The following is a 27,001-nucleotide window of genomic DNA, read 5'->3' as shown; positions in this document are numbered from 1 at the left end:
CCAAACTGCCTACCCGTGAATTTGCAGTTTTTTCCTTCCAGGCTGATTTTATTAAATTTTTAGCAAGAACATATATCTTTCAGAGGAAAGAAAAGTTTTGAGTATATTAAAATCAGATAAATCACTTAAATCAACAATTATGTTCAATTGGTTAATGAGTCACTTCCAAGTTTTTCAAAGTGAGGTAAAAAATTTTTTTTCACTAAGTTTTTTTTAAATTGTTAGATATCAACATTTATAAATAATCTAATTGCTTTCTGCTTGGAATATTCAATACATAATTTGGAGGAGGAATCTGTTCATTTGTAGGGAAGCAGATGAGTACAAACATCTTTGCTTTTTTAACTGAGGCTTACCAGTTTGGTTACCTGTGGTGTTTGATATTTTAAAAGCACAATAAATGCTTTTAGATTAGTTATGAAAAAGTAGAAAAGCTGGATCAAATGATCCATACCCACAACCAAAGTTTTCTTCATGTTAAGAATTTTAAAAGGAGCATTTTCACCAAACATAGAGCTTTCAAATAATCTTTCTTCTAACATTACTATATAATGTATTTTGCTGTACTAAACATAATTTAAAACTTCTATTTTCTACTATCGTGTCTCTCTAAAATAACAAAGTCTGGGTCATGCAGTTCTTTGAATTGCAAACATGTATCTGTATTTTAAAACTCAAGCTTGGAAATTTGTTGGGTGAGCAGGTATACTTAAAATTTCCATCTGTGGTTTTATTACTCCTAATTATTATTTTCTTTGGAAAGCTTTCAGCCCTGCCTTTTCGCAAGGTGTCTGGCTTCCTCCCCCATGGTTAGGTCCCTACCCTTAGGACATGCAGAGGGGCTTGTTGCCAGCCGTGGGGAGCGCTCGCCCGGGCGCTATGCTCTCCGCTCACCTGCGGTGTTGGTCATGGAACAACCATTCCGACCGCTTTTCACTTCCTCCCAGTAGTGAGAGTGTAAGACGTCTACCCCGCAGCCCCAGGTTCCATAAGATCCTTGTGGCTCATTGAGATGGACACCCCTTCCATCGTTGGCCACTTTTTAAATGAGCACTTGTTTGGAGACTTCGTGTGTATACTTTCTGTTACGTGCTTCCGCAGAGTGTGTCTTATAAAAACTAAGGCCTCTCTCTCAAAATGTCTGTCCCTGTGACTCTGATACCGATCATGCAACGAGAGTGGACAGTGGTGGCTGCCGTCACGAGCCGGTTTCTGGGTGATCTCCGTGTGTGTCACCAGAAATCCCCACAGCGTAGGTCTGAAGAGGGGAGTCGAGCTGCTCCTGTTCACAGATGCGGAACCAGAGATACAGAGATTAGCCGGCGTGTCCACCACCGCTGTTCATGAGTGACGGCGTGGGGAGGGTGGTGGGGCCGCTTGGGGTCACCCTCTGCCTGTCGCTGCCAGGCCATGGCGTACCTGGCCGGGCTTTCTGTGCCGAGGGACATCTCAGCAGCCCGTTTGGTTCCCAGGTTATCCGCCCCCCTCCCACCCCGCCCGAGAGCCCCAAGCACCCTCTCTCTCATTTAGGCCCTTTTTTAAGAAAATTTCACATTCATTTTGTTACTTACCATGATATAGTATTGGGTTGGCCAAAAAGTTCGTTCTGGCTTTTCCAAAACGAGACTTTTGGCCAAGCCAGTACTAACGTGGTTGTACTTACGTACAAGCCAGTCTTAACATGGTCGTAACAACAAATTAATACATTTCAGTACTCATGTAGCATTAATGGAACCATGATAGCGGTTATCAGTGGGTCACTGTAATCTCAGATATGTTAAGGTAAACAAACACTTAAGTGCACATACGTATTTGTATGTGTGAATATGTATTATATTAGCATTATTACATAGCTAATATATAAGGGACTTCTCCGGTGGCACTAGTGGTAAAGAATCTGCCTGCCAATGCAGGAGACCCAGGTTCAATCCTGGGTCAGGAAGATCCCCTGGAGAAGGAAATGACAACCCACTCCAGTATTCTTGCCTGGAGAATCCTAAGGATGGAGAAGCCTGGCAGGCTACAGTCCATGGGATTGCAAAGAGCTGGACACAACTGAAGAGACTTAGCACAGCATAGCTCATATAGAATATAAATACATATACAGTGTATATTACATTTATAGTATATGTAATCAATATTCTACATAACATATACTGATACATAAGTAACCTGTATGCAGATTTTAATTATTTTAATTAGACAAATGTATTTGATCAGCTTCCCTGGTGGCTCAGAGGGTAAAGAATCCGCTTGCAATGTGGGAGACCTGGGTTCAATCCCTGGGTTGAGAGTCCCTGGAGGAGGGTATGGCAACCCACTTCAGTATGCTTGCCTGGAGAATCCCGTGGACAGAGGAGCCTGGGGGGCTACAGTCCATGGGGTCCCGAAGAGTCAGACATGACTGAATGACGAAGCACAGCACAGCACATTTGATCAGCAATATATGATCCATGCAAATGTTAGCTCAAACTCTTTGTTATTTAAAATTAAAAACTCAATTAAGGAGAAATTTAAATGGGGAACAAAAGAGAAATCTTCAAAAGAAAAAAAAAAGACTTTTTAGTAACTCAGCTTAGGAAGTAGATTTCCTGAATCTTTTGGAAAATAATGTGGTAAGTCATGGAACCATTTGGAGTCTGTTTTGAGGGTTTTATTCCCTTGAGCCATATTTACTGTCTCCCCCACTGCATGGTTTAGGTTTCAGTTTTTGAGAGTCTATGATAAAGATAATGAATAATGTCTTTTTCCTATTTCTGAGGCAAAAAATACCCTGTGTGGTTTCCGCGGCTCTGTGAGCAGCCCCGCCGGTGTTTTGCCCAGGACCGTGTGCGTGAGTGTCAGGTGGTGTCCTGGGGGCTCATGAGAGCAAACAGCATTGGGATGTGTGGGAGATGATATTTTTGTTTTCCCGAAGTGACCACATTAGGCTTGGATTCTCACCATCTCGAGTTTGCCCAGCCCTTCCCCCGCACTGAGTGTTGATGCCAACAGTGAGCTTTTAACACGGTCGCCTCTCAGCAGTAAATCAGGAAACTAGTTTTTGCATGAGCCTCTGGAAACAGACTTCAAGTCTCTGGCATGGCTTTCAAAGTAAGCTTTGCTAAGCAATTATTGGGATGATTTTAGTTAATGTGAAAAAATTGACTCTTGTAAACAACAAGAGTTTATGCGAGTCTATGCGGGGATTCCTATTTTTAAAGACGTCTCCCTCTTGGAAAATTGTTTTCATCCTTATGAACAAAGTTACACAAAATTTAGTGTAATTTTCAAGCATAAAAGGATTCATTTCTGCCATTTAATTACACTGTTGCTCACTTTATTTGTGTTTAATTATACCTAATCGAGCCCAGTGATGTTTGGCAGATATTAACAAGCTCTAGCTTGTCATTTTTCTTTAGAAAAACTCAACTGCGGGTTTTCACAAACCGAAAGTTTGGAGTGGGGGGATGCGTCTTTGTGTCTTTGGTGTTGTTTTATTAAAGGAAATTAAAAAGCTGATTTCTAAACACTGGCCACATGAATCTATTTTGTCCTTCCCATTTCTGTGCCCTAGATTTTCTCTATAAATAACTTCTTCTCCATCCAAGTTGAGCTTTTAAAGTTCAAAGAACCCAAGTTAATAGTCACTGGCCACACAAATAAATAGTGCTTTCGACTCGAGCACCCAGAGTGTGTCTCCGGGACATTTCATGGTCTGGGAGGATCTCCCCTGTTGGGGGTGGGGGCCTGCTCCCCCAGCATGTAAGTGGGATCCACTTGTGTTTTTGTTCAGTTCTGGGTTTGCAGAGGAGGGAGGAGAGAAGGGGATCTGAGGACTGTTTACTTTGAGTCATTTTGCTACTGGAAAGCCACCAAGTGTGGCTTAAAAATATTGGGCAGAGTGACAGAGCTGTGGCCGCTGGCTCGGTCCAGCCTCCTGCCGCCTCGGAACCAAGACAAGACAGCCGCTCCGTGCATCCCCGCCCTCCCCGGAGGAAGGCTTGGCCTTGCCGACTGGGAAATATTGCCATGACCTTTACAGGCTTGCTCCCTGGAGTTAAATAATAGCACCAGCAGTAGTCGTGGTAGTAATAATAATAATACACTTTAGGAAAATGCATGATATTTGTTCATCCATCTTAAACAGCAGTCAGTTCTTTATTACACACTGGCTTAACTACTGCTAAAGAAAAGTTACTCAGTGCCTCTTGTTGAGGATGGTGGAACAGGGGTGACTCAGAACCTTTGCAGCAGGTGTGGGGTGCACTGTGGTGGGATTTTACAGGGGGAGGGGGTCATCTCTGCATACATCCAGGAGAGGTGGGAATTCATAGCCGAGGAGCACTGTAGCCCGCCAGGCTCCTCCGTCCCTGGGATTCTCCAGGCAAGAATATTGGAGTGGGCTACCATTCCCTTCTCCAGGGGTCTGCCCAACTCAGGAATGAACCCTTGTCTCCAGCAGGTCATAATTTAAAAAATAAAGGCCATAGTATTGTCTTGAAGCCTTCATGCATTTCTAACATGGATATCAATGGGAAATGGTCCTCCATAAACAAAAGTGAAAGTGAAGGGAAACTCAGTCATGTCCAACTATTTGTGAGCCCCTGGACTATACAGTCCATAGAATTCTCCAGGTCAGAATACTGGAGTGGGTAGCCTTTCCCATCTCCAGGGGATTTTCCTGACCCAGCAACTGAACCAGGGTCTCCTGCATTGAAGGCGGATTCTTTACCAGCTGAGCCACAAGGGAAGCCCAAGAATACTGGAGTGGGTAGCCTATCCCTTCTCCAGCAGGTCTTCCTGACCCAGGAACCGAACCGGGGTCTCCTGCATTTTAGGCAGATTCTTTACCAACTGAGCTAAAACATGTCACTAATTCTAGAGCCCAGGCTGGTGACTGACTCACTCTTCCCTTCCACATAACTCCATGCCAGACACACACGCATACACACACACACACTCCTTCTAATAAAAGGGTCAGAGGGAGAGTTCAGGGCCACCTGGGATGTGTCAGACAGAGGTTAAAGCAGTAAAAAGAACTTCTGTTCAGGAGCTTTTGCAGCAGAGACTTCAGCCTACAACTGGGTTCAGTTTCAAATCCAGGTGGACATGTGGGGGGCGAGCGCCCAGGAGCAGGATGGGGATCGGGGTGGGAACTCCCAAAGAGGAAGTATCAGGGGAAGGTGCGTCCCAGCTAAACAGACGGGGGGATTCCTGCTGAAGGTGGGCAGATGATCAGACATCACCGGTGGGTGGGGAGGGTCGGGGGAGGGTAAGGAGAGCTGGTCAGATACGGAGAATAAGCATGTGTGGAGAATGGGAGACACCTGGGCTCTTCAAGACCAGACCTAAGAACAGGACATAGTTGAGAAAGTGGCTCAGAGAAGCTTGTCCAGTTTGATCAAGTGGAGGGTCTGTCAAAGGTAAGAGGAAGCAGACCCACCGCTGGCAGCCTGCTCCCTGCCTCCTCTTCAGAGACCCATCCATACTTCTTCTACTTCTGTACTCAAAGAAAGCACTTTACTAGAGAAATCACCCCCTACTAGCCCAGAGTCATGAGGGAAAACCCCAAAGATCAGATGCTATTTTGGTTAGATGCCCAAGTGTAACACTTGGTCCTCACCAGTGAATTTCACCCGGGGCGGAGAGCTTGCCCTTGGGATGCAGTGGTGAGACCTGTATCCTGAACACTGCCACCATGCCCTGAGACAGGCAGATGCACTCAGGGTGTACCCACATGCACACACACAAGAAGGGTGTGTCTGTGAGGTTTCCGCAAACCTGGCTGTAGTGTTTGTCTGGGGGTGGGGGGTAGGAAGTTACAAATGAAGGATGGGTTGTTTATTGAGCTTAATATGGAAGATTTCAAGGCACTCTAACCACTTTGTTTCACTGAATGAAATAAAAACATCACAGTAGACATTTATAGTGGGATATAATTTAATATTTATGTGCTGTTTACTTTATAGCCTGGATTTCAAATAATTATGGCATCTGTCTGTTTACGGTGCTTTAGAAATACGACAAATTGGCTCTAAAAGTGGTTGCTGCCTTGGACGTTGTACAATAATTCTTTGGAAATAATTGCTCTGAATTTCTAGTTAATTCAAGATGTCTAGTTAATTCAGCGCATGAAATGGTCACTTCACACACTTGAGCTGTCATGAACTGCAAGCTGCGATGTTATTCTTAAAAGTTTAAAAATAGTATTAAAATAGTATTGTTTTAAAAATGGCAAATACTTTAGAGAAAATATATACTTTAAAAAATTTTATTGAAGTAATTTATTGAAGATTTACAATGTTGTGGTAATTACTGCTGTGTAGCAAAGTGATTCGGGTATATGAGATATATACATTATTTTTCGTATTCCTTCCTATTATGGTTTATCACAGGATACTGAATATAGTTCCCTGTGCTGCACAGTAGGACCTTGTTGTTTATCCATCCCATATATAACAGTTTGCATCTACTAACCCCAAACTCCCAGTCCAACCCTCCCCTCCTCCTCCACCTTGGTAGCCATACTTCTCTATGTCTGTGAGTGAGTCATGTCTGACTCTTTGTGACCCCATGGACTATACAGTCCATGGAATTCTCCAGGCAGAATACTGCAGTAGGTTGCCTTTCTCATCTCCAGGGGATCTTCCCAACCCAGGGACCAAACCCAGGTCTCCTGCATTGCAGGTGGATTCGTTACCAGCTGAGCCACAAGGGAAGCCCAAGAATACTGGAGTGGGTAGCCTAGCCCTTCTCCAGCGGATCTTCCCAACCCAGGAATTGAACCAGGGTCTCCTGCATTGCAGGAGGATTCTTTATCAGCTGAGCTATTTGAATAAAATTCACCCAAATAATCAATCTCTGTACAAGTATGACTCATGGTTCCTGCTCTGTGCATTTCAGTACTGTTTTATGATACTAATGATACAAAGCCTTACCTCAACCCCTCACCCAGTGCTACACCAAAGAAAATTGCTGTTGCTGCCAGTAAAACATGTGAACGCCAGGCAGAAATAGTGACCCAGTGTCCAGTTATTAAGGAAACCTATGATACAGTTGAAGCCCCACTTTTTTCTTTCTATATATGATTTGGTCCAGTGTCAGTTTAGTTCAGTCACTCAGTCGTGTCCGACTCTTTGCGACCCCATGAATCGCAGCACACCAGGCCTCCCTGTCCATCACCATCTCCTGGAGTTCACTCAGACTCACGTCCATCAAGTCCATGATGCCATCCAGCCATCTCATCCTTGGTCACCCCCTTCTCCTCCTGCCCCCAATCCCTCCCAGCATCAGTGTCTTTTCCAATGAGTCAACTCTTTGCATGAGGTGGCCAAAGTACTGGAGCTTCAGCTTTAGCATCATTTCTTCCAAAGAAATCCCAGGGCTGATCTCCTTCAGAATGGACTGGTTGGATCTCCTTGCAGTCCAAGGGACTCTCAAGAGTCTTCTCCAACACCACAATTCAAAAGCATCAATTCTTTGGTGCTCAGCCTTCTTCACAGTCCAACTCTTACATCCATACATGACCACAGGAAAAATCATAGCCTTGACTAGACGGACCTTAGTCAGCAAAGTAATGTCTCTGCTTTCAAATATACTATCTAGGTTGGTCATAACTTTTCTTCCAAGGAGTAAGCATCTTTTAATTTCATGGCTGCAGTCACCATCTGCAGTGATTTTGGAGCCCCCCAAAATAAAGTCTGACAGTGTTTCCACTGTTTCCCCATCTATTTCCCATGAAGTGATGGGACTGGATGCCATGATCTTCGTTTTCTGAATGTTGAGCTTTAAGCTGAGTTTTTCAGTCTCCTCTTTCACTTTCATCAAGCGGCTTTTTAGCTCCTCTTCACTTCCTGCCATAAGGGTGGTGTCATCTGCATATCTGAGGTTATTGATATTTCTCCCGGCAATCTTGATTCCAGCTTGTGTTTCTTCCAGTCCAGTGTTTCTCATGATGTACTCTGCATAGAAGTTAAATAAGCAGGGTGACAATATACAGGCTTGACGTACTCCTTTTCCTATTTGGAACCAGTCTGTTGTTCCATGTCCAGTTCTAACTGTTGCTTCCTGACCTGCATACAGATTTCTCAAGAGGCAGGTTAGATGGTCTGGTATTCCCATCTCTTTCAGAATCTCTGAAAGAGATGGTCCAGTGTAGAATGAGCCAAACAAAAAAATCATGAAATCCTCATTCTACGAAATCTAATGCCATGTAAATGACACACAGCAATATATGGCAAAAACTCTTTGGCCAAAACAGTCCTCGTGTGGGATATACACTCTAGAATACAGACAAGAATCAAAAAGGAAGCACAAAGATTTCTCTGACACTAAAGTATATGTTCTTTCTCAAGAGAGATGGGACTATCAACACCCCTTTCTGTATTCTTTCAAGTCGGATCATTTATCCAGTTTCTCGGGAATGGGGAGAGGAAGTGAGTAGCTGTGGACAGTGATGCCCGGCAGGAGAGAGGGAGAGCAGCTGACTGCCTGGCAAGGGCGTTAACACAGCCGCAGCCCCTGCAGACCCAGAGCTGCCTGGTTCTTTGTGTTATAGCGCAATGCAGCAGTGGATTCAACGAGGAAAGGTGAAATTCTATTTTGTGTACCCATTTTCAAAAGCGAGTAGTTGAGACTCATTTTAAACAGATTTTTATTCAGTAAAAATGTTTTAGATGAAAAGTGATGCTTTTGTTATTGTTCAGTCTCTCCGTCGTGTCGACTCTTTGTAACCCCATGGACCACGGCACGCCAGGCTTCCCTGTCCTTCACCATCTTCTGGAGTTTGCGCAAACTCATGTCCATTGAATCAATGATGCCATCCAACCATCTCATCCTCTGTTGTCCTCTTCTCCTTTTGCCCTCAATCTTTCCTAGCATCAGGGTCTTTTCCAGTGAGTCAGTTCTTTGCATCAAGTAGCTAAAGTACTTCAAAGTGATGTTTGAAGTCACCTAAAAAACTGGGGTCTGCAGATCCCTTTGCTCCCCAGTAAGACTTTATTATACTGGAATCAAGAAAACTTGGACTGTAGAGCATCCAGAAAAGTAAAAGCCATTGGTATCCCTTCTTTGGCTGGATGCTAGTGCTTGATTTCTAGTTTGGAGGCTTTATATGTTTTCCAGTTTATTTCTCAGAATAACCCTGTAGGGCCAGGTGATTATCCCCTCTCACAGATGAAGCAGCTGAGGGTCAGAGAGTTCCCAGAGTAACTTGGCTGGCAAGTGGCCCATGTGTGTTTATCTCCAGTGTAGGAGAATACCCTCATTCTGCTGTGTCAGCCTGGCCGGGGCAGCAGCGTTTCAGAGGTGTGCTACCAGTTCATGGACCCCTACCTCTTTCCCTCTGTTTACTTGTCTTCCTCTCCCTGCTTCTCCTTCCCCTCTTGTTAACCTGTGTATGAGACCCATGCAGTCCAAGCCGCCTGCATCCAAGAGCGATTTTGCAGTTGTGGCGCCAGGGACCTTTGACGGGGATGCTGAGCTTGAGGCCCTGCCCCGGATGTCACATGCTTTGATCCCTGATGCTGGGGGCACGGGGTGGGAGGTGCCCTTCTGTGCCAAATGAAAATCTTGGGATGCCTGGCTCTCTCTGCAGCTAACGTGGTCCCAATGCGGATCACACTGAGAGGCGCAGCCCCCCAAATAGCAGGGACTCCCCCCCACCCCACTGAGACCAAGCACACATCCTAAGAACTCTCTAGATGTGCGTCTGTGCTGTTTTCCTGATTGCTACAGCTGCTTTCTGTACGAAAATCAAATCATTATGGAGTCATGAGAACTGAAAACACCTCATCATTCCACCCCCACAAAAAAAAGAATCCCTGTTAACAGTTTTAAAGAGATTCTAATTTGTGAATTGGGGCTTCCCTCGTGGCTCAGATGGTAAAGAATCTGCCTCAATGCGGGAGACCCCGGTTCCACCCTTCTCCTGCCCCGCCCTCCCCCGCCTTCAGGTCAGAGCTTTGTCCAGCTGGAGCCCTCAGGGTTGAGGAGGGGCTGACCTCCTGCTTTGTTTTTCTCCCCAGCATTTTGCTGTGCTTGTTCAAGACACATCTGAAAGACGGACAGAGGAGCTGCAAGGGGGACGAAGGGGCCCCTCCTCCCAAACGTGCATGAGTTCATTAGTGGATTGAAGCCTTATTGCTAATACCCTTTATTGAGTTCCTTACTGAGTACAGGCAATACTATTCTTTGTATTGGTTTTTGTATTTTGATTGAAGTGTAGTTGATTTACAACGTGTTAGTTTCGGGTGTACAGCAAAGAGATTCAAGCACACATATATACCTATTCTTTTTCAGATTCTTTCCCCATCATAGATTATTAGAAGATATTGTGTATAGTTCCCTGTGCTATATCGTAGAACCTGCTGTTTATCTATTTTATATACAGTAGTGTGTATCCGTTAACCCCAACCTTCAAAGTTGTCCCTCTCCTCCACCTCCCCCTTTGGTAACCATAAGTTTGTTTTCTATGTCTGTGAGTCTATGTCTGTTTTATAATTAAGTTCATTTGTATATTTTTGTATGTGTGTCTGTTGATTTTGATTTAATTTTTAATTAGTTGTCTTTGTATATAAATATGGATGGCAGAAAGTGAAGAATAACTAAAAAGCCTCTTGACGAAAGTGAAAGAGGAGAGTGAAAAAGTTGGCTTAAAGCTCAACATTCAGAAAACTAAGATCATGGCATCCAGTCCCATCACTTCATGGCAGATAGATGCAGAAACAGTGCCAGACTTTATTTATTTTGGGGGGCTCCAAAATCACTGCAGGTGGTGACTGCAGCCATGAAATTAAAAGACGCTTATTCCTTGGAAGAAAAGTTATGACCAGCCTAGATAGCATATTCAAAAGCAGAGACATTACTTTGCCAACAAAGGTCCGTCTAGTCAAGGCTATGGTTTTTCCAGGGGTCATGTATGGATGTGAGAGTTGGACTGTGAAGAAAGCTGAGTGCCAAAGAATTTATGCTTTTGAACTGTGGTGTTGGAGAAGACTCTGGAGAGTCCCTTGGACTGCAAGGAGATCCAAACAGTCCATCCTAAAGGAGATCAACCCTGGGATTTCTTTGGAAGGAATGATGCTAAAGCTGAAGCTCCAGTACTTTGGCCACCTCATGCGAAGAGTTGACTCATTGGAAAAGACTCTGATGCTGGGAGGGATTGGGGGCAGGAGGAGAAGGGGACGACAGAGGATGAGATGGCTGGATGGCATCACGGACTCGATAGACGTGAGTCTGAGTGAACTCCAGGAGTTGGTGATGGACAGGGAGGCCTGGCGTGCTGTGATTCATGGGGTCACAGAGAGTCAGACACGATTGAGAGACAGAACTGAACTGAACTGAACTGAATGGATGGAGAACTTAAATGTGTAAATGTTATGGAGAAATGAGGATTTTGACCTCCCTGGACCTGTGTTCTGGCTTCCATGGTTCCCAGAAGAGAGAGCTGAGGCTGTGAGGGGAGCCCTGAGTCCCACTGCCCCTCTGGCTGCCCGTGGGCCCCTGGCACACCCTTGTGTAGGGCCGTGTGGGCCCCTGACACACCCTCATGTGCGGCCACGTGGGCCCCTGGCACACACTCGTGTGGGGCTGTGTGTGCAGCTTATGAGCTGCTGCCTGATTTTCTTTTTAATGGCCAGTGTTCTATAGAATGGAGAAGGTGATGGCACCCCATCCAGTATTCTTGCCTGGCAAATCCCATGGATGGAGGAGCCTGGTAGCCTGCAGTCCATGGGGTTGCGAAGAGTTGGACACGACTGAGCAACTTCACTTTCACTTCTCACTCTCATGCATTGGAGAAGGAAATGGCAACCCACTCCAGTGTTCTTGCCTGGAGAATCCCAGGGACGGCGGAGCCTGATGGGCTGCCGTCTATGGAGTCGGACATGAGTGAAGCGACTTAGCAGCAGCAGCAGTTCTATAGAAACCATCATACAGTCAGTTTAACTATAATATATAACTCTTCAGACATCCTCCTGTATACATGTCAGATAAACTGCCAGAAAGGCCCACAGTATAATAATAGGAAGTCTGGCTCTGGAATTAAATGGTGTAGGTCTCGTACCTTGTGCCCCAGCAGTTCTGCTCCAGGGTATACATATGAAAAAAACAATAACACTAATTCAAAAAAATACATACACTTCAGGATTCATAGCAGTACCACTTAAAATAGCAAAGCTATGGAAGCAACCTAAGTGTCCATCAACAGAGGGATGGATAAGAAAGATGTTGTGTGTATGTGTGCCTGTGAGTGTGTGTGTGTGTGTGTGTGTGTGTGTGTGTGTAGTGTAGTGTTCTTTTAGGTGTCATATAAGCATCTTCTATCAGACAGCAATAAACAGCCAGGGCTTCCCAGGTGGCGCAGTGGTAAAGAACCTCCCTGCCCATATAGGAGATGCAGGCTTGACCCCTGGGTCAGGAAGATCCCCTGGAGAAGGAAATAGCAACCCACTCCAGTATTCTTGCCTAGAGAATCCCATGGACAGAGGAGCCTGGTGGGCTATTAGTCTATGGGGTTGCAAAAGAGTCAGACTCAGTGTTTAAACGATGATAGTAAACAGCTAAATATTTCAAGGCAGTTCACTGGATAGGTTTCTAGGCTTGTAAGCCTCTGACATTTCATATGCAGCTGTCCTTGCATTCTAATACTTATCAAAGCACTTATTTTCTGCCTTGATAAGTGAGTGTGTGTCTGCCTGTTTCCCTGACTCCAGTTTCTGAGGACTCAGATGACCAGCCGAGTTAGAGAAGAAAGTGCCTGATTGCGCCCTAAGCCGGCGATAATTCAGCAGCGGGAGGCAGAGAGCCTTTCGTATTCAAATGCTCATGCTGCTGGAATAAAGTGGATGACAAAGTATACTTCTGGTCGTAAGAGAGATTATTAGCAGGGAGACACATGGGAACCGCTGAAAGAGGGGCCTTTGTGTGCAGGGAGGCGGGCGCTGGGTAATTACCAGCCCAGTTCCCCGTCGTATCTCGTCGTCCTCCTTTTTCACGCTTGCGGGGTCTGAATAGCCATCTCTTGTCTGTTCATCCCCACAGGAATGTGGCTTTGGCTACGGGGAGGACGCCCAGTGTGTGAAGTGCCGGCCGCACAGGTTCAAGGAGGACTGGGGCTCTCAGAAGTGCAAGCCGTGCCTGGACTGCGTCCTGCTGAGCCGCTTCCAGAAGGCCAACTGCTCGGCCACCGGCGACGCCGTCTGCGGGGACTGCCTGCCTGGGTACGTGGCCAGTCCTCCCCGGGAGATCAGGTCGTTATTCTGAGCAGGATTTTCTCTCTGGTTCCCTTCCAGACGCGGATGCCTGCTGACATCCACCTGCTGACATCCAAGGTTGCCGAGGTTCACGGCTTTTCTGTTTCCTGGGCCTCCCGCACGCCCTGCATGGTGACAGGTGGGGGGTTAGGATCAAACAGATACGCCAGTGACCAAGGCTTAGTGTCACAAAAATCTGTAGAGTCCCCACCGGTCAATAAGAAAGAAAAGATGGACAAAGGGATGAAAGAATAAGGCAGCTCACAAAAGAGGAAGTGCATGTGGCCTGTGATGCTAGGAAGATGGCCATCCTCCATATGATCAGAGAAATGCAAATACCACCGTCCAGCCGGTCACTTCTGTGGTGTTTGGGGGGCAGCTGCCAGGTGTTGCTTTCAGGAGGGAGACAAAGACTGCCGCCCATGGGCAGCTTACATCCTAATACAGTTTGAAAGATACCTGCATAGTAAATAATAGGAAGTTGTGCAGAAAGGTAGAAGGTGGTGGTTCCTGGGGGAAACAGAAAGTCTTCAGCAGCTCAGGGGTCTGGGTGTGCCCCCCAGGGACAGAGAAGAGAGGCAGGTGGCAGGATCAGAGTAGGTCATCAGGCTGGGTGATGCTGAAAAGCTGAGGTCTCTGTGGACGCAGGCCCTGGGGTGGACGTGTGTGCGTTTCAGAAATGGCCGAGAGGACAGGCAGGTAGGTGCAGGAGGCAACAGAGCGGGCTGGAGGGAGAGGCAGAAGGGGTACTAGGGGTGAACTCGTGTGATGCTGGAGACCTTAAATGTACACATCGGAAAGGAACCCAGGCCGTGGACAGAAAGCAGACCACACCTGGGCCAGGTGGAGAGACAAAGCCCAGGAGGAGGGATTTTTAAAGTTTTAAGTGCTTATAGGTAACGATTGGCTGGACCTGCCAGATAAAACAGGCAGCTGGAAGCCAGAGTGGTGATGAAAACTGGGACCCACTGGGGCCGAGTGGTGGTCTGTTAGAGAGCAAAGAGGTCTTGCTGCAGGAGGTAAGGCAGGGAAGAGACCAGGTGACTGCCAGGAGGATGTGTTTAATACAGAGCAGAGCCAAAGGAGAGACCAGGAATCCTGGAGCTTACCTGGAACCCAGGTTTTATGGCAAAAGTGAATTGGCCAGGGCCAGCAGCATTACGGGAGCAACAGACATATATTACTTAGTGGCTAAGCACTCTGTATCCTCTGAAGGAGGAAATGACAACCCACTCCAGTAACCTCGCCTGGAGAATCCCATGGACAGAGGAGCCTGGCGGGCTGCAGTCCATAGAGTTGCAAAAAAGTCAGACAGGACTGAAACAATTTAACACAGAGAAGCACTTTACATGAATTATTTTCTGTAATGTTCACAGTGTTTTAAAAATGAAGAAACTGAGCTTTGTCATTAAGGTTATTCAGGCAAGATTGCATAGACAGTACGAGGCACAACTTGGAGCCGTGTCCAGGACTCTGCTGCCAGAATCCACGCTCCAAGTCATGACAGATGGAGGGCCCTCACTGCACTTGACCAGCATGTGCCCACAAAACCAGGCATTTGACAGATGCTGGGTGCTTGTCCTGGGGCTTGTATTGAAGCCAGAAGACAGCTAAAACTCTGGGCCCAAAGGAAGAGCAGAAAATAGCCTTATGAGTCATGTCCTCATGCAAAAACTTACCACCCAAACAGATGCAAAAAGTAGTGGTCTTACACCAACAGCACAACAACCAAAGGGAAAATAGCTGTATTGGACTTCATCAAAATTAAGATCTTTTGTGCTTCAAAGGATACTGTCAAGAAAATGAAAGACAACCCCCTGGAATTAGAACTATTCATAAATCATAAATCATATATGTGATAAGGAACTATCTTATCTAGAATATATAAAGAGCACTTACAACTCAATAACAAAAAGACAAGTAACCCAATTAAATTATGGGCAAAGGATATGAATAGACATTTCTGCAAATAAGATACACAGATGATACTCATGAGTGAGCTCGTGAAAAGATACTCAACATCAGTCATCAGGGAAATGCAGAAAAATACCCACACATATACTTCACATCCATGAGGATCAGTTCATTTCAGTCACTCAGTCATGTCCAACTCTTTGCCAGCCCATGAACTGCAGCACGCCAGGCATCCCTGTCCATCACCAACTCCCAGAGTTTACCCAAACTCACGTCCATTGAGTCGGTGATGCCATCCAGCCATCTCATCCTCTGTTGTCCTCTTCTCCTCCTGCCCTCAATCTTTCCCAGCATCAGGGTCTTTTCCAATGAGTCAGCTTTTTGCATCAGGTGGCCAAAGTACTGGAGTTTCAGCTTTAAAATCAATCCTTCCAATGAACACCCAGGGCTGATCTCCTTTAGGATGGACTGGTTGGATCTCCTTCCAGTACAAGGGACTCTCAAGAGTCTTCTCCAACACCACAATTCAAAAGCATCAATTCTTTGGCACTCAGCTTTCTTCACAGTCCAACTCTTGCATCCATACATGACCACTGGAAAAACCATAGCCTTGACTAGACGGACCTTTGTTGGCAAAGTAATGTCTCTGCTTTTTAATATGCTGTCTAGGTTGGTCATAGCTTTCCTTCCAAGGACCAAGCATATTTTAATTTCATGGCTGCAGTCACCATCTGCAGTGATTTTGGAGCCCCCCAAAATAAAGTCAGCCACTGTTTCCCCATCTATTTGCCATGAAGTGATGGGACTGGATGCCATGGTCTTCGTTTTCTGAATGTTGAGCTTGAAGCCAGCTTTTTCACTCTCCACTTTCACTTTCATCAAGAGGCTCTTTAGTTCTTTTTCACTTTCTGCCATAAGGGTGGTGTCATCTGCGTATCTGAGGTTATTGATATTTCTCCTCGTAATCTTGATTCCAGCTTGTGCTTCCTCCAGCCCAGTGTTTCTCATGATGTACTCTGCATATAAGTTAAATAAGCAGGGTGACAATATACAGCCTTGACATACTCCTTTTCCTACTTAGAACCAGTCTGTTGTTCCATGTCCAGTTCTAAGTGTTGCTTCCTGACCAACATACAGATTTCTTAAGAGGCAAGTCAGGTGGTCTGATATTCCCATCTGTTTCAGAATTTTCCACAGTTTATTGTGATCCACACAGTCAAAGGCTTTGGCATAGTCAATAAAGCAGAAATAGATGTTTTCTGGAACTCTCTTGCTTTTTCCATGATCCAGCAGATGTTGGCAATTTGATCTCTGGTTCCTCTGCCTTTTCTAAAACCAGCTTGAACGTCTGGAAGTTCACGGTTCATGTATTGCTGAAGCCTGGCTTGGAGAATTTTGAGCATTACTTTACTGGTGTGTGAGATGAGTGCAATTGTGTGGTAGTTTGAGCATTCTTTGGCATTTCCTTTCTTTGGGACTGGAATGAAAACTGACCTTTTCCAGTCCTGTGGCCACTGCTGAGTTTTCCAAATTTGCCGGCATATTGAGTGCGGCACTTTCACAGCATCATCTTTCAGGATTTGAAATAGCTCCACTGGAATTCCATCACCTCCACTAGCTTTGTTGGTAGTGATGCTTTCTAAGGCCCGCTTGACTTCACATTCCAGGATGTCTGGCTGATTTGAAACAGCTCAGCTGGAATTCCATCACCTCCACTAGCTTTGTTCGTAGTGATGCTTTCTAAGGCCCACTTGACTTTACATTCCAGGATGTCTGGCTCTAGGTGAGTGATCACACCATCGTGATTATCCGGGTCATGAAGATCTTTTTTGTACAGTTCTTCTGTATATTCTTGATTCTGTGTCCATAAGGATGGCTGTAGCCAAAAGACAGACAATAGCAGGTATTGGTGAGGACTGGAGAAACTGGGAATGTAAAATGGTGCTGCTGCTTTGGAAAACAGTGTGGAAGATCCTCAACAAGTTACACTTTGAGTTTCCTTGCAACCCAGCCGTTCTGCCCTTGGGTATATAACCAGGGGAATTGAGAACGTGCCACACAAAAACTTGGACACAGCTGTTCACAGCACTATAAGTAATAGTAAAAAGTAGAAGTGACCCCAGTATCCTTCAGCTGATCAACGGATCAACAAAATGGAGTGTAATTAACGAATTAATGACAGAATGCTGCTCTGCAGTAAAAGGCATGAATTACCGATACAGGTGGCAACATGGGTGAGCCTAGAAAGCATGATGAAAGAAATCCATCACAAAAGACCCCGTTCTGTGTGGTTCCATGTGTGTGACATGTCCTGCTGTGGCAGATCTAAGGAACAGAAAGTAAATCAGTGGCTGTCGAGGGCTAGTGGCTGGGGAAGATTGAGAAGAATGAGCAGAGTTTCTTTTCTAGGGTGCTGAAGATATTCTAAAATAGTCGGTTCTGATGGAACACAGAATGCGCCAATGAATGCTCTGTGAATGTGTCGACACTAAAGACTGTTTACTTTAAAGGGATGGAGTGCATGGTATTTGAAGTATATCTCAATAATCTACTCTGGTTTTTTTTAAATTGGATTATTTGGTTTTTTATTGTTGATTTGTAAGTTTTTCAGTGAATTTTTTATTTCTTGACTGTGCTGCACAGCACGTGAGAGCTGTTCCTGACCAGGGATCGAACCCATGCCCCTGCATTGGAGGTGCAGAGCCTTAACCGCTGGACCACCAGGGATGTCCCTAATCTGTTATTTTTTTTTTAAAAAAAGGAATGTAATCTCAGAAGGCGCTGATACCTGTTGAGCATCATTATGCCGAGTTTTGACCTTGTGCAAATCTAATGCAGGGATAGAAACTGAACACCTGTCTTATCTCTGTTCCTGTCCTGACAAAACCGAGTCTGGGCGCCTCTGCCCTCTTCACTGGGGTCGGGCGTGGGGGCAGGGGGAAGAGGAGTCCATGGGGGCTGCCACCCAAGGTGGGCAGTGCCTAGAGACCCAGGACTCGCTGTTTGTGGGACTGGGGAGGAACCCAGGTGTGAGCTGCTGGACCGTGAGAGGATCCAGCCTCCCTCAGCCCCCTCCCAGACACACTTCTTCATGTTCCACCAAATTTGCTGTCACCTGAACCCACAGCTTTTAGTTCCATCAATGTTTGCTCATCCTGTATATGAATGCTTCCATGCAGGAAGGTTAGAAATGAGTAGATATTTGAATAGTGTTTCATAGTTTATTTATATGATTAGTTTAAAATTACATCCTTTCTAAGCCAGCATGAAGGTATGGGGCAGGCAACAATTACAGAGTGACTTGTACACAGGTCTTCCTGGGCGTGTTCAAAGTGCTCACCCAGCTTGACTGTGTTTGTGTGAAAGAGGCAAATAGTTCACACGTGCTCTACAGACAGGAACACTGAGGCACAAAGAAAATAAACAGGGACGTCCCTGGTGGTCCAGTGGCGAGGACTCTGTGCTTCCAATGCAGGAGGCCTGGGTTTGATCCACGGTCAGGGAACCAGATCCCACATGCTGCAACTAAGATACGGTGTACTCAAACAAATAAGTAAATATTTTTTAAAAAAGAAAGAAAATAAATGAATTGCATATTGCCTCCAGAAAAATGCCAAGATCAGGCACAAGGTGGGCATTTTTATTCCTGCTGCTATGCCCGGCTTCTGCAGCCATGGTCTTACTGGAATAAGGACCTGACCGTGGGCTGGGCCCCGCCGAACCCTGGGGTGGAGTCTGTCCTCCGGGCTACAGTTTGACCGACCAGGGAAAGTCAGTGCCCTTGTTCCCAAGTATGGTCGTGGCTTGCAGCCAGTTACCTGATTTCTCTGATATCAGTTCTTCTCACCTGTGAAAATATCATCCATCTAATAGAGACTTCCCTGGTGGTTCAGTGGTTAAGGCTTCACCTTCTAGGGCAGGATTCGATCCCTGGTCAGGGAACTAAAATCCCACAGGCCTTGTGGCCAAAAAACCAAAACATGAGACAGAAGCAATATTGAATGAGACAGAAGTAATGAATTCAACAAAGACTAAAAATGGTCCACATCAAAAAAAAATCTCTAAGATAAATAAGTCAATTATGTAAAAATCAAGGCTATGGTTTTTCTAGTGGTCATGTATGGATGTGAGAGTTGGACTGTGAAGAAAGCTGACCTTATGAACTGTGGTGTTGGAGAAGACTCTTGAGAGTCCCTTGGACTGCAAGGAGATCCAACCAGTCCATCCTAAAGGAGACCAGTCCTGGGTCTTCATTGGAAGGACTGATGCTGAGGCTGAAACTCCAATACTTTGGCCACCTGATGCAAAGAGTTGACTCATTGGAAAAGACCCTGATACTGGGAGGATTAGGGACAGGAGGAGAAGGGGATGACAGGATGAGATGGCTGGATGGCATCACCAACCCGATGGACGTGAGTCTGAGTGAACTCCAGGAGCTGGTGATGGACAGGGAGGCCTGGCGTGCTGCGATTCATGGGGTCGCAAAGAGTCGGACATAACTGAGCGACTGAACTGAACTGATGCATATATCATGTAGTAATGCTACCAACCTGTAGCACTGTTGGAAGGGTTAAGAATAGAGCTAATGTCCAGAGCCTGGCAGAGTGCCTAGGGCACAGGAAGCACTAAATACATCATAGACATTACTGTCAGTTAATGTTATGCAGGGTCTATGAAAGCTTTGCAAAAGGGGCCACATGGCCTCTGGCAGGGGTCCCTCTTTGCTGCTTTTAGTAACCAGGATAGCTGACATTTTCCAAGCACTCTGTATGGATTCGATGATTTAATTGCCAAACCACTCTGTGAAGAAGGGATTAGCATCACCCCTTCCTCACAAAGGACGTTTTTGTTGTTGTTCTTGTTCAGTCCCTTAGTCGTGTCTGACTCTTTGTGGCCCCATAGACTGCAGCACTCTAGGCTCCCCTGTCCTTCTCAAACCCATGTCCATTGTGTCGGTGATGCCATCTAACCATCTCATCCTCTGGTGTCCCCTTCTCCTCCTGCCTTCAATCTTTCCCAGCATCAGAGTCTTTTCCAGTGAGTCAGCTCTTTGCACCAGGTGGCCAACTTGCTGGAGCTTCAGCATCAGTCCTTCCAATGAATATTCAGGGTTGATTTCCTTTAGGATTGACTGGTTTGATCTCCTTGCAGTCTAAGGGACTCTTGAGAGTCTTCTCCAACTCCATGATACAAAAGCAGCAATTCTACAGTGCTCAGCCTTCTTTATGTTCCAACTCTCTCATCTGTAGATGACTAATGGAAAAACCATAGCTTAGGAGTTATTTAAATACTCTGAACATCAACCCCTTATCAGATATATGATTTGCAAATAAATTTTCCCATAGTATAGGTTGCCTTTTCATTCTTTTCATTGTCTCAATTGTGTTTAACTTCCGAAGAAACTGTTACTAAAATTCAAAAGTCTTTTTTTTTTTCGGTTGTGACATTTTTAACCACTTTGTTGAAGTATGATTGACTAATGCTGTACGTATCTATTGTATACCACCCCATGAGTTTGGTAATAAGTACATATCACCTTGATAGTATCCTTTGATATACAAAAGTCTCAGATTTAATATACTTTCTGTCTATTTTTGCTTTTGTTGTCTATTTATTATATCCCTTTTGATGTCGTATCCAAGAAATCATTACCAGATGTTGTCAGGAAACGTCTCCTGTATTTTCTTCTAGGAATTTATAGTCTGGGGGTCTTATGTTTAGGTCTTTAATTCATTTTGAATTAACTTTTTTATTTGATGTAGGATCAGGATCCAACTTCAGTTTTTTGAATGTGGCAATCTAGTTTCCCAGCACCTTTTGTTGAAGAGACTGTCTCAGAGCCATTAATTAGACCAAACGTTCAGACTCATCCAGTACTTGCTCAACCTTCCATTTTCGACTGTGAAGATCTGCTTACATGATTATAATATGGTGACTTTCCACCACAATTTAATAAAAAAAAATTTCTTTTGGAATTTATAAAGTACAAATCAAAGAACAAAGTTGGAGGAGTCACACTTCCTGATATCAGAACACATTACAAACTCCAGTTTTCAGTACAGTGTGATGCTGGCATAAATGCAGACACACAGAACAGAACAGAACAGAACAGAGAGCCCAGAAGTGAACCCGCACATGCGTGGTCAGACGATTTTCTGCAAGCTTCTACAAGGAAGTGTAACTCCTCCAACTTTGTTCTTTGCCTTTTGCCTTATAAATTCCAAAAGAAATATTTTTTATCAAATTGTGGTGGAAAGTCACCATATTACGATCATTTAAGCAGATCTTCACAATCAATTAAAAATGGAAGGTTGAGCAAGTACTGGATGAGTCTGAACATTTGGTCTAATTATCTAGTTTAAATGCAGATTTTGCTTCAACCACAAATCATGCAGATTTGCTAAATAATCCAATTCTACAAAATAATTGCATCTATCTGTCTCTATAAACTTGATCTGTAATTTATTCTCCATATCACTATTTTTTGTCATGGAAAAGCCAAAAAATGCATGTGTCTATAATATATATATCATATATACATTATGTATGTATATACAAATCACTGGAATCCCCACCATTTAGAAATAATCACTATTAATATTTGGTGTATAATATACCAATGCAGCTTTACACACATAAATGTCTTTAGCTGCATTGATAAATAAATAATCTGAAAGAATCTATACCAAAGTGTGTGTTTGTGCAAATTAGAATTATATTATTCACAATTCATTTTCAGTTAATGGTATTTCATGAATTGAAAAAAAATAGGTACGTAGACCTGCATTGTGGTTTCTAAAGGCCCCCTCATATTCCACAGCCTTGGGTCCACCACGGCTGAGGTCACATCTGCTGTTGGGTGTGGGCCAGGCCTCTTGGGTTTTTTTCTTTTATAAGCAATGCTGTGGTTTCTCTATTTACATCCAGTTTCCCCCACTTGATTATTTTTTGAGGATAAATTTTAAAACATGAGATTACTGGATAGGATGTAAACTGTTCTATTGAGTTCTGATGGCCTGTTGCTAAATTGCCCTGTAAAGCAGCGGTTTGTATTCCCACTGCACACGTGTGCCCGTTCGCCTAGGTGCGTGCCAACAGGTTCCCAATTTTCTAATTCAAAACAGTATATTTTCATTGCAGTTTGCATTTGCTTGTTAGTAATGAGGTTAAAGATTTTAATGTTAAAAATTTTTTAAGTTCTTAATTTCATCATCTTTTCCCTCTTAGCTCAGTTGGTAAAGAATCCCCTGCAATGCAGGAAACCCTGGTTCGATTCCTGGGTCAGGGAGATCCGCTGGAGAAGGGATAGGCTACCCACTCCAATATTCTTGGGCTTCCCTTGTGGCTCAGCTGGTGAAGAATCTGCCTGCGATGCAGGAGACCTGGGTTCAATCCCTGGGTTGGGAAGACCCCCTGGAGAAGGGAAAGGCTCCCCACTCCAGTATTCTGGCCTGGAAAATTCCATGCACTGTATAGTCCATGGGGTCACAAAGAGTCGGACACAACTGAGCGACTTTTTAAATTATGAAATTTTAAAATTATGATGTGTCCTTTGGAACATTAATGTTCTTTGCATGTTTTTCAGTTGCCGTATTTACTTTTATAAAAATTTATTTATTTTTTAAAAATTTATTTTTGGCTGCACTTGGTCTTTGTTGCCCTGTGCAGGCTGTCTCTAGTTTCGACAAGTGTTAATAGTTGTAGCCCTGGGGCTTTGTTGCTCCAACGCATGTGGGATCTTGCCAGAGCAGGGATCAAACCCGTGTCTCCTGCATTGGCAGGCATATTTTTAGCCACTGGACCATCAGAGATGTCCCATGTTTACTTTCATCATAATGATTTTTAAGTTAAGTTATAGACAACACTGTGATTAGAACTATTTTCCAATTTTCTTCTGCCCACTAATTATGTTGACGGTTTGTTTTTGCTCTTCAGACGTCTCTAGTATTTGTGCATGCATGTGTATGTGAGTGTGTTTATGTGTGTGTGTGTTCACAACTCTTAATCTCTTCTATTCTGGTTCCTGGATTTCTTGTCATTCCTAGAAAGGTGTCCCCGTATCAAGATTGTACAAGTATCTGCCTACATTTTCCTGGTGTTCTTATGGTTTGCGTTGCATTTTGGTTTCTGAATTTCAAAGGTTAAAAACTAGCACTGCATAAGATATTTTGTCATTTAAATAACAATAGAAATGTCCAGATTTCATATTCCCTCTTGGCGCTCCCCCCAACACACACCTCAATGTACAAAAGTGGGGCTGAGTAGAATCTACAAAGTTACATTTAGTGAATTGTCATTTCTTAAGTGTCCGCTGCATGCTCAGAGTGCTTTCTAGAGTTGTGCCTGTCTAAAATATACTGTTACCTTTAAGCCTTTGAGAACCTTTTTTGAACAGAGAGCTGGTAATGGAGACTGGCAGTCATTTATGACAGAAATCTGTTTGCTGCATCTGTGAGCTGAGATGAAAAAAGCAACACAAAGATTATTCTCCTTTCTCTTCTAGGTTTTACAGAAAGACAAAACTTGTTGGTTTTCAAGACATGGAGTGTGTGCCTTGTGGAGACCCTCCGCCCCCCCACGAGCCGCACTGTGAGTCATGCCTTGCACACAGAGAGGGGCTCTGGGCCTTTGTAAAAGCTTCCTCCAGTTGGCAGATGGAACACGGTCTCTCTCTACTGCTGGCTTAGAGGGTACAGTCTTTTGTCAGGGGTCCAGCAGGACAGAAAGCCCTTTTGTTGTGTGTCTCAGTCAGCAAACTGTGTCCACTGATTGGAACCTCGAAGGGAAGTGCAGACATGTTGCTGCTCCAGTTCCCTCCAGACTCTTATCCTTCAGTCTAGATGATGACTCGGGCAACTCCAATTAACTAGGGGTCCAGATTCTGCCTGATGTGTCCTGTTTTTGTGCTGTGGCCCCCTGTGTGTTTCCCTTCCTGCTCCCCAGACCATGGACAGAGGAGCCTGGTGGCTACAGTCATGGGGTTGCAAAACAACAAGAGAAAACTCGTTTGCATGTTGGTAGAGAGAAAACTGTGCCTTCTCTGTTTGTATTAGTGAGTTAAACTTTCTGACCATGTTGTTTCTTAGATATAAAAGGTATTTGTTACAGGTTATCAACCTGCCTTGATTTTGATTAGGAAAGAGAGGCTGCTGACTCGTCTTAATCCTAAATATGAATCTGGCCAGTGAAACCCCTCCGAGAGATGGTGAAGGACAGGGAAGCCTGGCGTGCTGCAGGCCATGGGGTTGCAAAGAGTCTGACATGACTGAGTGACTGAATAACAGCAATGAAAACCACTAACAAGGGTCCAGGAGAGGAGTCAGGGTGGGCGCCCCGCCATCCCCCAGGTTTGCTCAGGGTGGGCTTGTCTGTGCTGAGCAGGGCTTTCCTGAGCTGGGGGAGCAACAAGGTCCAGGAAGGGGGACGGAGGAGGACACTGGGCTCGAATGGGTGTTGCTCTTTCCTTTCAGGGAGCGTAGTACAGACATTTATTTATTTAGGGATTCAGTTCAGTTCAGTTCAGTCGCTCAGTCATGTCCGACTCTTTGCAACCCCATGAATCGCAGCACGCCAGGCCTCCCTATCCATCACCATCTCCCATAGTTCACTCAGACTCACATCCATCAAGTCAGTGATGCCATCCAGCCATCTCATCCTCAGTCGTCCCCTTCTCCTCCTGCCCCCAGTCCCTCCCAGCATCAGAGTCTTTTCCAATGAGTCAACTCTTCGCATGAGGTGGCCAAAGTACTGGAGCTTCAGCTTTAGCATCATTCCTTCCAAAGAAATCCCAGGGCTGATCGCCTTCAGAATGGACTGGTTGGATCTCCTTGCAGTCCAAGGGACTCTCCAGAGTCTTCTCCAACACCACAGTTCAAAAGCATCAATTCTTCGGTGCTCAGCTTTCTTCACAGTCCAACTCTCACATCCATACATGTCCACAGGAAAAACCATAGCCTTGACTAGACAGACCTTAGTCGGCAAAGTAATGTCTCTGCTTTTGAATATACTGTCTAGGCTGGTCATAACTTTTCTTCCAAGGAATAAGCGTCTTTTAATTTCATGGCTGCAGTCACCATCTTCAGTGATTCTGGAGCCCCAGAAAATAAAGTCTGACAGTGTTTCCACTGCTTCCCCATCTATTTCCCATGAAGTGGTGGGACCAGATGCCATGATCTTCGTTTTCTGAATGTTGAGCTTGAAGCCAACTTTTTCACTCTCCTCTTTCACTTTCATCAAGAGGCTTTTTAGCTCCTCTTCACTTTCTGCCATAAGGGTGGTGTCATCTGCATATCTGCGGTTATTGATATTTCTCCTGGCAATCTTGATTCCAGCTTGTGCTTCTTCCAGTCCAGGGTTTCTCATGATGTACTCTGCATAGAAGTTAAATAAGCAGGCTGACAATATACAGCCTTGACGTACTCCTTTTCCTATTTGGAACCAGTCTGTTGTTCCATGTCCAGTTCTAACTGTTGCTTCCTGACCTGCATACAGATTTCTCAAGAGGCAGGTTAGGTGGTCTGGTATTCCCATCTCCTTCAGAATTTTCCACAGTTTATTGTGATCCACACAGTCAAAGGCTTTGGCATAGTCAATAAAGCAGAAATAGATGTTCTTCTGGAACTCTCTTGCTTTTTGCATGATCCAACAGATGTTGGCAATTTGATCTCTGGTTCCTCTGCCTTTTCTAAAACCAGCTTGAACATCAGGGAGTTCTTTGATATAATTCTCCATGCCCAGGATTTGACCTCTTTCCTCTTTTCATGATAGAAACCCCCTTAAATTAATTGAAATTTACTGCATTATTTGATAAAGTCACATGGTATTTTTGTTTCTGAGAATGTCATGGAATTTTGAAGTCCCTATTATTATGTCCTTTACCAAAGTGCATTCCTTTCTACGTTTCAAGTGACAGGAAGGCCAAGGGCTTGACTCTTTTATAGAAATGCCGCTGACCCCTCTCTTTGTAATAGGTAAATGTTCACCAAATAATTCATTGCAGTTAACAGATGCAGTATTGAATGTCTGTTCTGTGTGCGGCACAGTTGGTTTTACTTAATTTTCTCAGGGTCTCATCATCAGCTCACAGTCATCAGTGTGCACACCAGTCCAGAGAGGTTAATGACTCTCCGCTGTTTGCTGGTAATTGGCAACCGCGGGTCTGACTCCAGACACTGTGTTCTCCCCGCACAGTCCCTAGCCGTCCAATTGATCCTCTGTTGGCTGATGTCATCCACTCCATGTTGACTTTTTCTTGTGTTATTTGCTTTACTGTTCATCATCTAAGGAAAACTCTAAAAGTCCAGCTCAGGAGAGATGCTGAGTCTATTTTTGCTACATAGCTCAGAAAAGGACATGTCCTCTTGCCAGTTAGAATGGCACAGCTACCAAGTAAAGTGAGTCAGACAGAGAAGAAGAATTATCATATAACATCCCTTATACGCAAAAGCTTAAGAGAAATGATACAAATGAACTTATTACAAAATAGAAACAGACTCACAGACTTAGAGAATGAGTTTACAGTTGCCGGGCGTGGGCGAGAGGATGGGAAGAAGGGATCATTAGGGAGTTTGGGATGGACATGTACACACATGGGCCTTGGTAGCCCTACTGTGTAGCACATGGAACTCTGCCCAAAGTTAACATGGCAGCCTGGATGGGAGGGGAGTTTTGGGGAGAATGGATACATGTGTATGTGTGGCTGAGTCCCTTTGCTGTCCACCCGAAACTCTCACAACACTGTTAACTGGCTATACCCCAGTATAAAATTAAAAGTTAAAATGAGGCACCAGCCTAGTCTTGCCTATGGCTCAGCTCAGCCATCATTCTGTCCAGAAGGCAAAGATTATCCCCTT

The 27,001-nt window shown here is 44.7% G+C and overlaps 1 protein-coding gene across 2 annotated transcripts in view; it reads left to right on the top strand.

Annotated features, from left to right (window-relative positions):
• Window positions 1-27,001, top strand: part of TNFRSF19 (TNF receptor superfamily member 19) — a 96,546-nt gene that overhangs the window by 31,527 nt on the left and 38,018 nt on the right. For both annotated transcript variants that reach the window (XM_015098178.3, XM_042254900.1), the window contains exons 4-5: window positions 13,024-13,202; window positions 23,653-23,738. In XM_015098178.3, the coding sequence (XP_014953664.3) occupies window positions 13,024-13,202; window positions 23,653-23,738 (265 nt within the window). The remainder of the gene's footprint in view (window positions 1-13,023; window positions 13,203-23,652; window positions 23,739-27,001) is intronic.

This window comes from Ovis aries, chromosome 10, assembly GCF_016772045.2.
Source record: "Ovis aries strain OAR_USU_Benz2616 breed Rambouillet chromosome 10, ARS-UI_Ramb_v3.0, whole genome shotgun sequence".
Classification (NCBI taxonomy): domain Eukaryota; kingdom Metazoa; phylum Chordata; class Mammalia; order Artiodactyla; family Bovidae; genus Ovis; species Ovis aries.
This window is presented reverse-complemented; position numbering and strand designations above follow the sequence as displayed.